Consider the following 13,309-nt stretch of genomic DNA (forward strand, 5'->3'; position numbering starts at 1 on the left):
CAGGCCGGGGCGGGGCCACGCTTCCCCCTGCCCTCACCCGCACCCCAAGTGGCACCCAGACTGCTGGTTCGGTGGCTCCAGCCCGCAGTTGCCAGCGCCCCGTCTTTCATCCCCTCTGAGGACCATCCATCAGTTGTGACCTGAGCTGACGTTTTAAGCCGATCTAAATTTGCCACCAAGCCTGACAGGGGGACAGCTGGGTGAAACCACCCTCTGCAGGGGAGTACTGCGGTCCAGATCTCCGCTCTGCAGCCTCAGCCAGTGAAATGCAGATAATGAGGTGCCCCCTCCCAGGGTGGGCGTGCATGAGCACACACTGAGTGCCCAAGGAATGTGGGCCCAGCCAGGGCTGGGCACCCAGGAGGCCTGCAGGGCCTGGCAGGGCCTCCCCTACTCCACTGGGGCCCCCGCAACTGGCATGGGGGCTGGAAGCACAGGGAGCCGACATGTGTTGAGTGAAGACGTGCCCTACCCGCCAGAGGCTGAGCCCCAGAGTGGGAACACTCACACCTGGCCCATCGCTGGTATCACATCCCAGCTGCCCGAGGCTGGTGTGTGATCTGGCATCTTGGGCAAGTGGTTTGGTCCTTTGGAGTCCTATTCCTTCTGTAAGATGTGGACGGTACCCTCTCTGTAGGTGGAAGGGTTGCTTACCCGATGGGAGTCCCTTGGAGCACCCAGCACCGAATTGGTGCTCAGTGCAACCAGCCATCCCTGCCTCGGAACCATGGGTGGTCACTAAGGGAGGCCAAGGGCAGAAGCTGGAGCCACGATTGCAAGCAGCCTACAGCAAGCTGGCTGACCAAAGCGAGAGGGAATTTACTGGAAGGTAGCGTTGTCCCCAGACTGCCCAGGAAGGACAGGAAACAGGCCCGTACACAGGGCCCCTCCTGAGGGCAGGAGGCAGTTTCCTCTAGGGATGCCCCCTGGAAGGGGTGCCTACTTGTCTGTGCTTGGGTGACTGCAGGCAGGGCCGAGCCCCGTGAGAGGCCCACCGGGTGCAAATGCCCCCAGGACGGGGCACTGCGGGAGGGAAAGGAGGGATCCTGGAATAGGACGTGGCCTTGAGGGAAACCGCCCAGGCCCAAGCCCAGCACCCCCAGCGCTGTCCCTGGCCCCCGTGCACCCCGCCGTACTCGATATGGGCTCCCCTTCACCAGCTTGATAATTACTGGACACGTCGCTGACACTGAACAAATTGTTGTGTGCTTGTAATGACAAGTTACGTTTCTAACACTCCAGGGGGTTCCAAACCTTGATATCTGTGCTATTAACACATAAATTACAGTCATTTATGGAAATTACCAGAGAGACCAGAATTGTCTGTGGATTGTGCTGTGTAAGAGATGCTCATTGGCGGATGTGCTCCAGGAACCTGGAGGGGCCCAGCATGGGCCTCCAGCTTTACTGTTTCATGGGGTCAGATTCTATTCCCAGCCCTAGACTTTTTTTTTTTTAATTAATTGATTTAATTTATTTACTTTTGGCTGCGTTGGGTCTTCGCTGCTGCACGTGGGCTTTCTCTAGTTGTGGCGAGCTGGGGCTACTCTTCGTTGCGGTGCACGGGCTTCTCGTTGTGGCTTCTCTTGTTGCGGAGCACGGGCTCTAGGGGCGCGGGCTTCAGTAGTTGTGGCACGCGGGCTCAGTAGTTGTGGCACGCGGGCTCAGTAGTTGTGGCTCATAGGCTCCAGAGCACAGGCTCAGTAGTTGTGGTTCACGGGCTTAGTTGCTCCGCGGCATGTGGGATCTTCTCGGACCAGGGCTCAAACCCTGCACTGGCAGGCAGATTGTCAACCACTGCGCCACAAGGGAAGACCCCCCCCAGCCCTAGACTTTTCACACATGGACCGCCAGGTCGGAATCCCAGCTCTGCCACGGCCAGCTGAGTGGCCTCCAGCCAGTAACCTCTCTGTGTCTCAATTTCCTTATGGACTAAATATCGGGACTTGATGAGTGATTCCTAGAGATAGCGGCCGTCCAGCTGCAGGCACCCGCCTCTGTGCAGGAGGTGCCCCCGGGGGCCTTTTCTCCTCACTCACAATGCAGGAGGTGCACAGTGAGGCAGCAGCCAGGTTTTGTTCCCAAGAGGAGGGAGGGGACCAGGGCCCTGGAGGCCCGCCTTCAGTCCCCCTGGCACCAGGCAGCCCGCCCCAGCCTTAGGTTGCTGTGAATTCCTTATGTGCTTCAGGGTGTTACTTCTTGCTGCAAAGAGTGTACTCAGATTCCTGGGTTTCTGGAAGTGTAAGACCCAGGCCACAGGTGGGCATGAAATGATTCCGGGTGAGCCGTAGATGCTGCATTGGGTGACACGGAGCCAATCATACGGACCCGGGAGAAAGCCATTCCCCTCCTGGAGTTCTTTTAGCCCCTCCGATTACACTGAGCCCAGAGTGTTGGTCGGGGCTAATATCTCTTTAATGCCTCTTTATCACTCCAAAAAAAGCTTAATTCTATTTCCTTATTTTATAGGAAGTAATGTGTCACATGGTTAAATAGTGAAAGATATAAAAGGCTACAAGACAAACAGTGAGCCCCCTCCCAGCCCCAGCCCCTCAGACGTAAACACCATCCAGAGATACTTTGTGTGTCTATCAGCGTGTGGGGTGTGTGTGTGTGTGTGTGTGTGTGTGTGTGTGTGTGTGTGTGTATTCTTCCCTTTTTTGTTAGGCACATACAGCATTCTAAGTTTAGCCTTTTCACTTATAATATATCTTGTATCTCATTCCCTATCAGAATACAAAGAGCATCCTTCTTGTGTTTTGTGGCTGCCCTCTGTAACATGGATTCTCTATACTTGCTAATCTCTGTTTTAAAGAAAGACAGAGCAAGCCTCAAGCATAGGCCTTCTCCTGATAACAAGATCTGAGCAGGATTTTATAACAGTGTATTGGTTTGGGTGATTTCTTTTTATGAGAAAATTCAATTTATGCTCAGCGAGACTGGCTTTTCACAGATGGAGCAGATATAGCGTGCGCCTGATATGAAGAATAGTATTAAGTTATTGGTATACAGGTGCTTATGTGGTTGTTGGGAAAACTAACCTGGGGATAAATCCAGGCCAGTTCTGCCGGCTTCCTCCCCACCGACACACACCCATGGGATGAAACCCCAGCCCCACCCTCTGGCCTCATTCCTCACAGCACACCCATCCCCACGCTTCACGCTCCCATATATGCTGTTCCCTGTACGTGGGGTGCCCTTCAGTGAATTCCCATTCATGCCACAAATCCCGACGCAGGCTTCACCTCCTCCAGGAAGCCCTCCCTGATGGCCACCCCATCAGCTCACAGTCATTCTTGCTTCTGTGCCAGGTTGATCCCATGGTTGCATTGATCACCCACTGCAGTGCCCTGGCACAGTGCGAGATCCTCAAACTTCTGCAGATGTCAGAATCACCTGGAGGGTGAGAATGTACATTTCTCAGAATTCCCAGCTGGGACTGCGGTTGCTGCTGTTCCTGGGACCATACTCTGAGAACTGCTGGTGGAGGGGCAAGGACACAGCATTCTCCTGGGTTCTCCTCCCGGCTCCATCATTTATGGGCTGTGTGTCTCTGGACAAATTACTTACCCTCTCTGGGCTCCAGGGCCTCCGTGAGAAACTGAGATGTGACCCCACCTTGTAGAGAATTGTGCGAACGTGTTTGGAAGCAGGGCTGGCACCGACCAATGTGAGTTGCCTCCCGCCCCCCTCCCCACCGAACCTCCCGAGGGCAGGGCCCACATCTGATGTGTCTCGGATGCTCTGAGACACCCAGGCTGTGCCTGGGGGGCAGCTGCTGGTCATGTTCGGGAACGCACATGTGCCGGTTATCTATTTATTCAAATAGTGAATCAGATGTTGCCCCTCTCCCGCACCCATTGATTCCAAATCTGGGGAGCCGGGTCAGGCTGGTTGAAGTCTTCCTCCCAGCGGGACCAGAGAAGGGGTTGTTTAAATCAATAACATAGAGACGATTGCAGAGGGGAATGTTTAACCCACTTAAGAGAAGCTGTTGTTTTCGGAGCACTTAGTGGCATCCGTTTGCAAAACAGGCGTCCCAAGCACTTGTTATAAATGAACGCTCTATTCATTAAAGCAGAGGGCCGCTGGGGCTCGGCTGGGCTGGCCCTCGGTAGCGGTGTGGGCATGACAGTTAAGAATCAGTGCCGCCAGCGGGGTGGCCCATGGCAGGGCAAGGCCTAGCAGCCCCCTCTCTGCCCCTTTTAGTGCAGGTGGGCCCTGGTGAAACGCAGCTCCTGGGAAGGAAGCCCAAATGCCTCAAGAATGGTCATTCGCTTTGCCCCAGGGGTACCTCTCTTTAGAGAATCTTTAGCTGACAGGTTCCCTAAGTACTGGGCACCCCGGTTATGAGAAGCAGTGTCTCTGCAAACCAGTTTCATGAGAAGAGGGGCGTCGGCTCAGGCTGAATAGGACCAGGATGTGAGTGGGTAGCATGGAGGGGGCTGGCCCCGTGGCTGGCCCTGAAGCAGAAGGAACCCGGTTCTACGTGATTTGTTGGTTCATCGTTTATTGAGCACGTGCTGTAGACCAGGCGCCTTCCGGATGCTGGGGACACCGTGGTGACGCTTCATTCTGGTAGAGGATAGACAGTAAACAAGGGAACAAGTAATGGAGCTGGATAAACAGGCGGTGAGATGGGCTTTAAAGGGAATTAGACAAGATGGAGAGAACGGGGGTGTGCTTTACCTGGGGGCGGCTTAGGCTGTTCTCAGGCACAGAGAGTGGGCACGGGGCAGTCCTGGAACAGTCTGGAGCCAATTTCCTGGAGCTGTCCCCGAGGGAGGGACTCGGCGTAAGCATACCCCTCCCTCCCTGAGATCTGGCAGTGGCTTCCTTGTGCCCCCAGCCAGGAAAAGAGGGTTGAGTGTGAGGGGCACTTCTGGCTGTGTCCTGGGGCTGGCAGGGCTCCCTGACAGGGAGTGTGATGAACAGGGTAATTTCGGCGCGGAGGGGGCTCAGGGAGGAGACCATCACTGGTGAAAGCAGTTCAGCTTTTTGCCTCTGAATTTCTTCCTGATGTTGTCAGGCCCCTTGAGTCCTGCAAGAAATCCAGCCAATGGCCACTTCCCATCCATTTGAATATTCATAGCTCAAGTGGCCGCACTTCGAAGCCGCAGGTCTGTTTCCTGCAGGCCCTTTCCCCGGGGCTTCAGGACGAGCAGTTCCGCTCACCTGGCTGGGCCCAGCAGAGGGATGAGGGCGGAGGGGGTGTTCCCCACGAGTGCCCAGACTGGGGAGGGATGCGGTGAGCACAGTCTCACCTGTGGCCGCCACCCCCGTCTTCCTTCACTTTTATAACAAACCAGCATCTGCTGTGCAGCAGGGGTGACAAGTGCTCTGGGGATCCAGGCTAGGAGGTCTTCTTAGAGGAGGTGATCATTCTTGGCTGTTCTGTTGACTTTGTCAGTCACTGAGGATCGTCGTGCTCGGTTTGTCAGAGCTCCACAGAGCCACCCCATCCCATGTGGGGTTTTCTTTCTTCTTGCATCTGACCCTGTGTCCCAACCATGTGGTTCCATTATTGTAACCCTCCTGGAGGAGCTTTCCCAGGCCCTTGCAGGACTGTTCACCCACTTGTCAACTGTTGGCATTAATAACAACCGCATCGAATTTTTAGTGTTCATTTAAAGACCACAAGAGGGCTTCCCTGGTGGCGCGGTGGTTGAGAGTCGGCCTGCCGATGCAGGGGACACGGGTTCGTGCCCCGGTCCGGGAGGATCCCACATGCCGCGGAGCGGCTGGGCCTGTGAGCCATGGCTGCTGGGCCTGCGCGTCCGGAGCCTGTGCTCTGTGGCGGGAGAGGCCACAACAGTGAGAGGCCCGCGTACCACAAAAATAAATAAATAAATAAATAAAGACCACAAGAAAAGAGCTCCGTACACCGCCAACCAAGATGGTTCCCTACCTCTGTGGCTTCCTTTGCCAGAGCCGTGGGAAGGAGCTGAGGAAAGGATGCCCTGTTCTTGGCTGTGCCCCACACTGACTTGGGGACTGTAGGACTCAGGTTCCTCATCTGAATAAGAGCAGGCTGCACTGGGTCACTGGGTGACTTCTTCCGGCTCTCAACTTCTAGGGTACACTAACATTAAGGCCGCTTTCATCTCACCAGCGTGGGTCAGGTCTTGGCCAACCCAAGTAGCAGTGAGTTTTTTGTGGTTGGGACCCATTTCCCCTGGTGCCAGGACAGGTGTCTGGAACCAGGCCAGTTATGTGAGGCAGTAGTCGCACCTGAGCCCCACCACTGGGAGAGTGATGGAGTGCCGTTGTCCCTGCCCTCAAGGTGCCCACAGTCTGGGTGAGGGGTTCTCGCTTAGCCTAGGGGGGCGGGGGCACTAGGGGAGGCTTCAAAGAGAAGGTGACATTTGGGCTGGGCCTTGAAGGTTGAGTCGGAGGTTGCCAAGCAGATGAAGAGGGCAACCCAGGAAGTGGGAACAGCATAAGCAAAGGCACTGGGGCAGGAAAGTGCTTGGTGCATTCTGGGAGTCACTGTATGGGAGGGATGGTAGCTGGGAATGAGGCTGGAAAGAGTCAGGGGCTAGATGTCACCAAGGTAGTACCTGAGCAGGTAAATAGTCTGGTTCACGGTAAACAACCCTACACCACCTCCGGGTGACCCCAGGCTCCCAGGATAAGTTAGCCCAGGGTCATTTCATTTACTTTGTTTAGTAAGCTTAGGGAAGTCCGTGATTTGCAGAGGTTTCTATGAAAACTGGTTGAAATTTTAAAAATAACTTGGCACTTAATAAGAGCAGCTTTATTTACCTGGGAAACTTCTCCTCTGGGGGGCTGACTGGGCTCCCAGAGAGATCACGCTACAGAGTTCTCTGTTCTGTGCAGTGTCTGTGGTTTTTCATGGCATCCGACGCTCAGATAAATAAGTTCCGTTCCATACGGAACCCACAACTCACCCACGCCCAGGCTGTATGCTGGACAGTCCCCATCCCTGCCATGCCATCCCAGCAGCAGGGGCTTGTGGCCTGGCAGGTAGGACGCTTGGATCAGGGTCACTGTTTCTAGGACCTGGCCACACGCCTGCGCTCGTCCCTTTGTCTCTCTGGGCCTCAGTTTCCCTGTCTGTGGAGTGAAGGATTGGGCTGGAGGGAGGGTCACAGAGCTGTGGCTGTGACATGGGGAGGATCCTTTCAGTGATGTGAAGAGTAACTTACTAGTGATCAACAGACCCTAGGAGGGAAGCTCGGATGGGCTTGGCCACAACCTGTTTTTATGGCTGTCATAGGACACAACCTCTCACAGAGTGGCCCAAGAGGCGGCTTCAGTACAGTCTGGCATTTGGGGCCTCTGCGGACTGGCTCTGGTGGGCTTCAGAGTCTCCTAGAAGATGCTAGAAGACCTGTAGTCCCTTGGGTTGTTACGTCTATCATGGATTTCTTCATTTCCCTGACTTTTTAAAAAATTATTTAAAATTTTGCAAACACTGTAGTTCTAAAGTGCTCCTTCCTCCTTCCCACCCTGTGTCCCAAGCTTAGAGGGCAGAGGTGTGTCCCCAGGAATCTCTGGAACCCCCGTTTCCCTTCCCAGAGGCAGCCACCGGTACCCGTTTCTTGGGTCTCCTTTAAGAAACAGTCTGTGAGCGTATCATGCTACATAAGCATACCAGTGTTCTGTATGTTTTATTGTCTGTACATTTCACATTTGTCTGCAGTTTTTGTCACAATGTTGTGTCTCAGACCGTTTGCTGCAAGTGTGTGCGGTGCTGCTGCCGTTCTTTTAACGTAGGGCTTCTCTGTACCGCAGTTCACATAACCAGTTGACAGCTGTTGTCTGTGTCCTTCTCTGCGTTCTGCTGTTACAAACAACTAACACCCTTGGACCTGCGTCTTTGTGCACCTGGGCAGGTAGCTCTCTCTGTAAGTATCTGTTCCGAACAGTGGATGTTCCCATCTTGTGGCCATCTGTCTGGAGGTTGCCTGGCCTGGCCCTCTCGTTTCGATCACCATCTTCCCCATGACACGTGGACTCCCTTTCCCAGATCTCATCCACAGTCCTGACGCAGGGAACCGGAGGTTGGCCGAACAGGCAGAGAATTCACGTGGAGCTAATGCAAAACTCCCTCAGGGGCGCTTCATTATGTCAGGCTGACAAACCTTTCCTGTGGAGAACTAGACAGAAATATTTCAGGCTTGCGAGCCATATTCCCTCTTGAACTTGGTTGTGGCACAAAAGTATCCATAGACAATATATAACGGAATGAGTGTGACTTTGTTCCAATAAAACTTTATTTAAAAAAGCCTGCAGGGGGCTGGACTTGCCCCCAGGCCTTAGTTTGCATTTGATTGATTTGCCTGGGCACCCCGGTGTCCCAGCCCTGTAGTGGGATGCTGCAGGGGATGCTGCAGAGAAGGACGCCCGCCAGCTCTGCCTGGCAAGGACAGCACAGTTCCTCTGCCCCTGGCAAGGAACCGGGGAGCATGTAAAGGGAGTTTCTGACCTGGATTGGGGGCCAGTCAGGGTGGCTTTCTGGGTAAAGTCACATCGAAAGCTGAAACCCAAGTCCTGGCTACCAGCCAGCACAGTGGGGAGTGTTGCTTGAGGTTTGGCGAGGGCCGGAAAGAGGAACCAGACCAGGCCTCACAGGAGGAGGCCTCTGAGAGACGGACTGCAAAGGTTGGCCTTTGCGGGCATGCGTGCCACATGTCTGGTCAGAGGAGAGCAAGGAGGCAGTAGAAGGCGGGAGGCTGTCAGAGGCCCAGGAGTTGGGGATGGAGTCAGGTTGGGGGCGTGTGAAATGGGCCAAGGCAAGTAGGTTAGGACTGAAAGCCAGGAAGATACAGTGAAAGTAAACATTTTCATGCACTTCTGGCATCTTCCAGCCTTTTAGGTGGTGTCCTACTCATCTCTCAAGGCCCAGCCTAAATGTCCCTTCATCTTTGGAGCCTCTTGTGGGGCAGAGTTACGGGCGACTTCCTCCAGACTGTCATAACATCATCCCCAGGGACACTTGTCATGGCAATGTCTCCCCACTGTGCCTCGCAACAGCAGCATGGAATACGCGCTGATGCATGTTTGCGAAATTAAAGGAGAGGGCACGGTGGATTAGCCAGTGGAGAGGCGGCTGATGAGCCTTGCTTTACAGCTGAGGAAACTGCGGCTCAGAAGCCTAAGCAATTTGCCAAAACGGCACGTGTAAGACTTCTGCCCAGTCTAATCATTTCTGCCCAGCAGAAAAATTGGCTTTTTCTCTACGTCTCCAGGCCAGGCTTGGCTTTCTCACTTGCCTCACGATTCCTTAAATTATTAATCTGTGAGGAAATTAACTGAGAGCCAGAAGCAGAAGTCACACTCTGCAGGAAGATAAAAGGAGAGAATGAAGAGGCATTTGGTTTCCAGGGCCTCCATCCTCTGGTAGTCCAAATGCTAACAGGGAGACTCAACGCCCTTTTTCTAAATCCCAGCCGGAACTATGTCGCCAGGACTCTCCTGGCGGGCGGTGAGGCCCTGGGCCTGGAGAAGTGCCTGGAATTCTTGGAGAATCCGGGTCGTGAGGCGGTCAGAGCCGGTGTCTGGAGCGCTCCAGCAGCTGAGGGGCGACACTCTTGGCTCCATTTATTACAGCCTATTTTTAGAGGGCAGTTCAAGTGGGGATGGGACTTCTCCACCCCCCTCCCCAACGGGACTGTTTCAACCCTATCAACTATATCCCCTCCCATCTCCCCACCCCCAGCCAGCATGCAGCATGTGAAGGCCTTCTCCTTCCAGAGCCCTATGTGAAGGGGCTTTTGTCCATCTTGATTCCAGCCATCCTAGTAGCCGTGAGGTGACACCTCACTGTGGTTTTGATTCGCATTTCCCTAATGACTAGTGATGTTGAGCAAATTTTCACGTGCTTATTGTCCATTCGTATATCTTTTCTGGAGAAATGTCTGCTCAGGTCCTTTGCCCATTTTTTTTTTTTTTTTTTTTTTTTTTTTTCCCTTGCGTTATGCGGGCCTCTCACTGTTGTGGCCTCTCCCATTTGCGGAGCACAGGCTCCGGACGCGCAGGCTCAGCGGCCATGGCTCACGGGCCCAGCCGCTCCGCGGCATGTGGGATCTTCCCGAAACGGGGCACGAACCCGCGTCTCCTGCATCGGCAGGCGGACTCTCAAGCACTGCGCCACCAGGGAAGCCCTGCCCATTTTTTAATTGGGTTATTTGCCATCTTATTATTGAGTTGGAAGAGTCCTTTATCTAGTATGGATACTAGACCCTTATTTGATGCATAATTGGAAAATATTTTCTCCCGTCCTGTGTCTTCATTTATTTTTATTTTATTTTTTTCCGAATGATGACCTTTATTGTTTAAAAGAAAAATGCTCCCACGCGTCTGATTTTGTCTTTACTTAGGGCTTTAAACACCCAGCTGGTTGTTTGTAGAGCCGAGGCCGCCTGTGCACCCTGTAATTTTTCCAACCTCGCGGGTCGAGGCCCCGGCGGTCACGGGGTCAAACAACGCCAAAAGGCCTCCGCCGTCTCTGAGACCCACTTGGGGACCGCTGCCTGCTCAGGCGGCGCGCGGGACTTCCTTCGCGGTTCTTCATTTATTTCCAGTGTTGCAAAGAAAACATCAGAAGTAAAGAGGAGGCATGTGGACGTGGGCTGTGGATTCCTGTTCAGCCTCCCGCCTGGGAACCCTGGAGCACTAAACTGGCTCTAGGGCTTGCCCTTTCCCGGGCCGTAAGCAGGGCCAGCCCAGCCCTCTTCCTCCACTGTTCTCCACCCGCCCCAGTTCCCCATCTGGGAATGATGCTCCTCAACGGGCCCGTCGCACCACCCGCTCCAAATGAAAGAGTCAGAAGGGCACAAGCGGATGCCCCTGCATGCGTGTGGCTTCCCACAGCTTCCTGACCCCTGCAGACCTGCCAGCTGCCTGGCCCTCCAGGAGATGTACCTGCGGGTGGGGCGGCCCAGGACAGGTGGGGTTTTGATCGTGTCTTTCTGCTTGAGGTCTCCCAGCTACATTTGGCCATTCCACAAGTGTGGGTGCTGGGCACTGTGCCTGCCTTCAAGGAGCCGGAGGACGGACGATACAAAAAATGTGCGAACTGAGAACAGCAAGGTGTGACTGCTTCTAGTAGGGAGAGCTGTGCAGCCTGGGAGCCTCTCAGAGTTAAATCAGGTAAACTGAGCCTCAGTTTCCTCTTTTGGAAAGTGGGGTGAGTAATAACTCCACCTGCATCACAATGTTGTCTTGAGGACCAAGTGTCAGTAAAAAGCTCTGAAATGCTAATTAGTATTACTTTAAGCTTGCCGTGGGGGTCTGGAAGTTGTCTCTGGGTGAGGGGAGGGCAAAGGGTTGGGTGGGCTTAGGGAGAAAGAAGCTGCTTCCATCAGATCCTCCCCCAAAAAGTCCCCTAAAGGGTATCCCCAGCCTCAGGCTGGGACCCACTCCCCTATCTCCAGGGCAGGGGTGTCAGAGCCCAGACCTGCACTGTCTGGGAAAGCAAAAGCCCCGTTTTATAAACTGAGGCCAAAGTCAGGAGTGGCAGAGCTTGGCGCCGTTGGCAGAGTAGGCTGCAGTTGGCTGGTTTGGGGTTTTGTATTTGTTGTGCTTACACGCTTGGGAGGGACGTATGGCTACTGGGGGCTCCGTCTTGGAGGGAGGGCACAGCCCTCCCAGGAGAGGGCCCATGTCTGGGGCAGGGGATGAGGCTGCCTTGGGAGAATCCCGCTCCAGCTCGCGGCCCCGCCCCTCGCTCCCTCCCTCCCGCGGCACGGCCCCGCCTACGGCCCCGCCCTTTGCCCCTCCGCCCGCGGCCCCGCCCCTCGCGCCTTCCTCCCGCGCCCGCGCCCGCGCCCGCGCCCGCGCCCGAGCCCACGGCCCCGGCCCCGCCCCCGCCGGGGCCACATTCCTCCGGCCTGGCCTTGCGCTGCGCCAGGCGGGCGGCGGGCGGCGGGGCGGGCTCGGCTGGCTTGGGGCTCGGACTTGGGGTCGGGAGCGGCGGGGACCTGCGGGCGCTGGGCCGGGCGACCCGAGGTGGTCGCGTGGCGGGCGGGCAGGGCGCGGGCGGTCGGGTGTCGGCCCGGGTCCGGCCGCCGCTGGCCCGGCCTGGGTCCCGGGCGCCCGGCCCCGCCAGCTCCCTCCGCGGCCGCCATGTGGTGCCTGCACTGCAACTCGGAGCGGACGCAGTCCCTGCTGGAGCTGGAGCTTGACAGCGGGTAAGGGCCGGGGCGGGGCGGCCGGCTGAGTGGGGTGGGCTTGTGCGGTCGTGCGACGCGGGTCCGAGTGAGTGTGAGCGAGGGGTTGGGGGGCTCCGGGGGCAGCGCTCCCCGTTAGTGTGCGTGCGGGCCAGGAGCGGCCCGGGAACGGGGGAGGGTGTGCGTTCGCGCTCGCCAGCGACTGTCGGATGGGAGCCCCGTGTGGGCGAGTCTCGTGGGGAGACCACTGGGAGTTGGTATCCGGCGCAGGCGGCCCGCAGGGGGCCGGGAGTTTGTGGGAGGGAGCGTGGCCAGCGGGCGTCTGTGCTGTGTCTGGTGGCAGGCCGGCGGAGGTGGCAGGCCTGTTGATGCTGGACCCTGGGCCTGTGTCCGCTCTGTCGGGAGGCCCCCGGGGAGAGTGTGCGGGGCTGTGCGCAGGTGCCCAGGTGTGCTCTGGCTGGGACGCCTGGGAGTGCACCGGGGCACCTGGAGCAGGAAGGTCGAGTTCTGTGTGGCTGCTGCTGTGTCTGAGCGGGGCTGCGAGGGGGCCGCTACTGGGGTTGGCGGCGTCTGTTGATGTGTGTCGGGTGCGGCCCGGGATGGAGTCTGGCGGGCATGAGTGTGTGCCCCAGAGATCATCCCTGTTCTTCGGGGCCTGCGGGTGGCTGGCTGAGCGTCCAAGGGCCTGTGTTTATGGAGAGAGAGGGAGAGAGTGTGTATGTGCTGGGAATATCGATTTCCTCGCTCTTCCCGCCAGCACAGCTGCCCCCTGAGCTGTCTGCAGGCCCCCCGGTGGAGCAGGGCTGTGGGGCGGAGGGGATTTGTTGACAAACTGTCTTGGCTTGTGTCAGGCCCCTTGCGGCGGGAGCCCACCTTCAGCCGTTTGATCTCAGTTCAGAAATTCTGCAGTCTGTGTCTGGCAGCTGCGCTGAGAACGCCTGTATGTTCCTCTCCGCGCCCCCCAACCTCACCTCAGGGGCCGGGGGCCCTGGGACTGAAGCTCCACGTGGGGTTGTGGGGTGTGGTTCCCAGGGACCATGGCTACTTGTGTCTGGGGCGGAGGCCAGGCAGGCTGCAGCTGCAGGACCAGCTGTCTGGAGTCAGTGGCATCAGTCCGAGAGTGGTGCGGGGGTGGGGGGTGGCCCAACTCTTTAGCCTGGCAGACAACTCCT

At 56.5% G+C, this 13,309-nt stretch overlaps 1 protein-coding gene across 2 annotated transcripts in view; it reads left to right on the forward strand.

Annotated features, from left to right (window-relative positions):
- The first annotated feature begins 12,090 nt into the window (after window positions 1-12,090).
- IQSEC1 (IQ motif and Sec7 domain ArfGEF 1) overlaps window positions 12,091-13,309 on the forward strand; it is a 66,922-nt gene continuing 65,703 nt past the window's right edge. For both annotated transcript variants that reach the window (XM_007461244.1, XM_007461243.1), the window contains exon 1: window positions 12,091-12,158. In XM_007461244.1, the coding sequence (XP_007461306.1) occupies window positions 12,094-12,158 (65 nt within the window). In that variant the 5' untranslated portion in view covers window positions 12,091-12,093. The remainder of the gene's footprint in view (window positions 12,159-13,309) is intronic.

Source organism: Lipotes vexillifer, unplaced genomic scaffold, assembly GCF_000442215.2.
Source record: "Lipotes vexillifer unplaced genomic scaffold, Lipotes_vexillifer_v1.1 scaffold774, whole genome shotgun sequence".
NCBI classification, from domain to species: domain Eukaryota; kingdom Metazoa; phylum Chordata; class Mammalia; order Artiodactyla; family Lipotidae; genus Lipotes; species Lipotes vexillifer.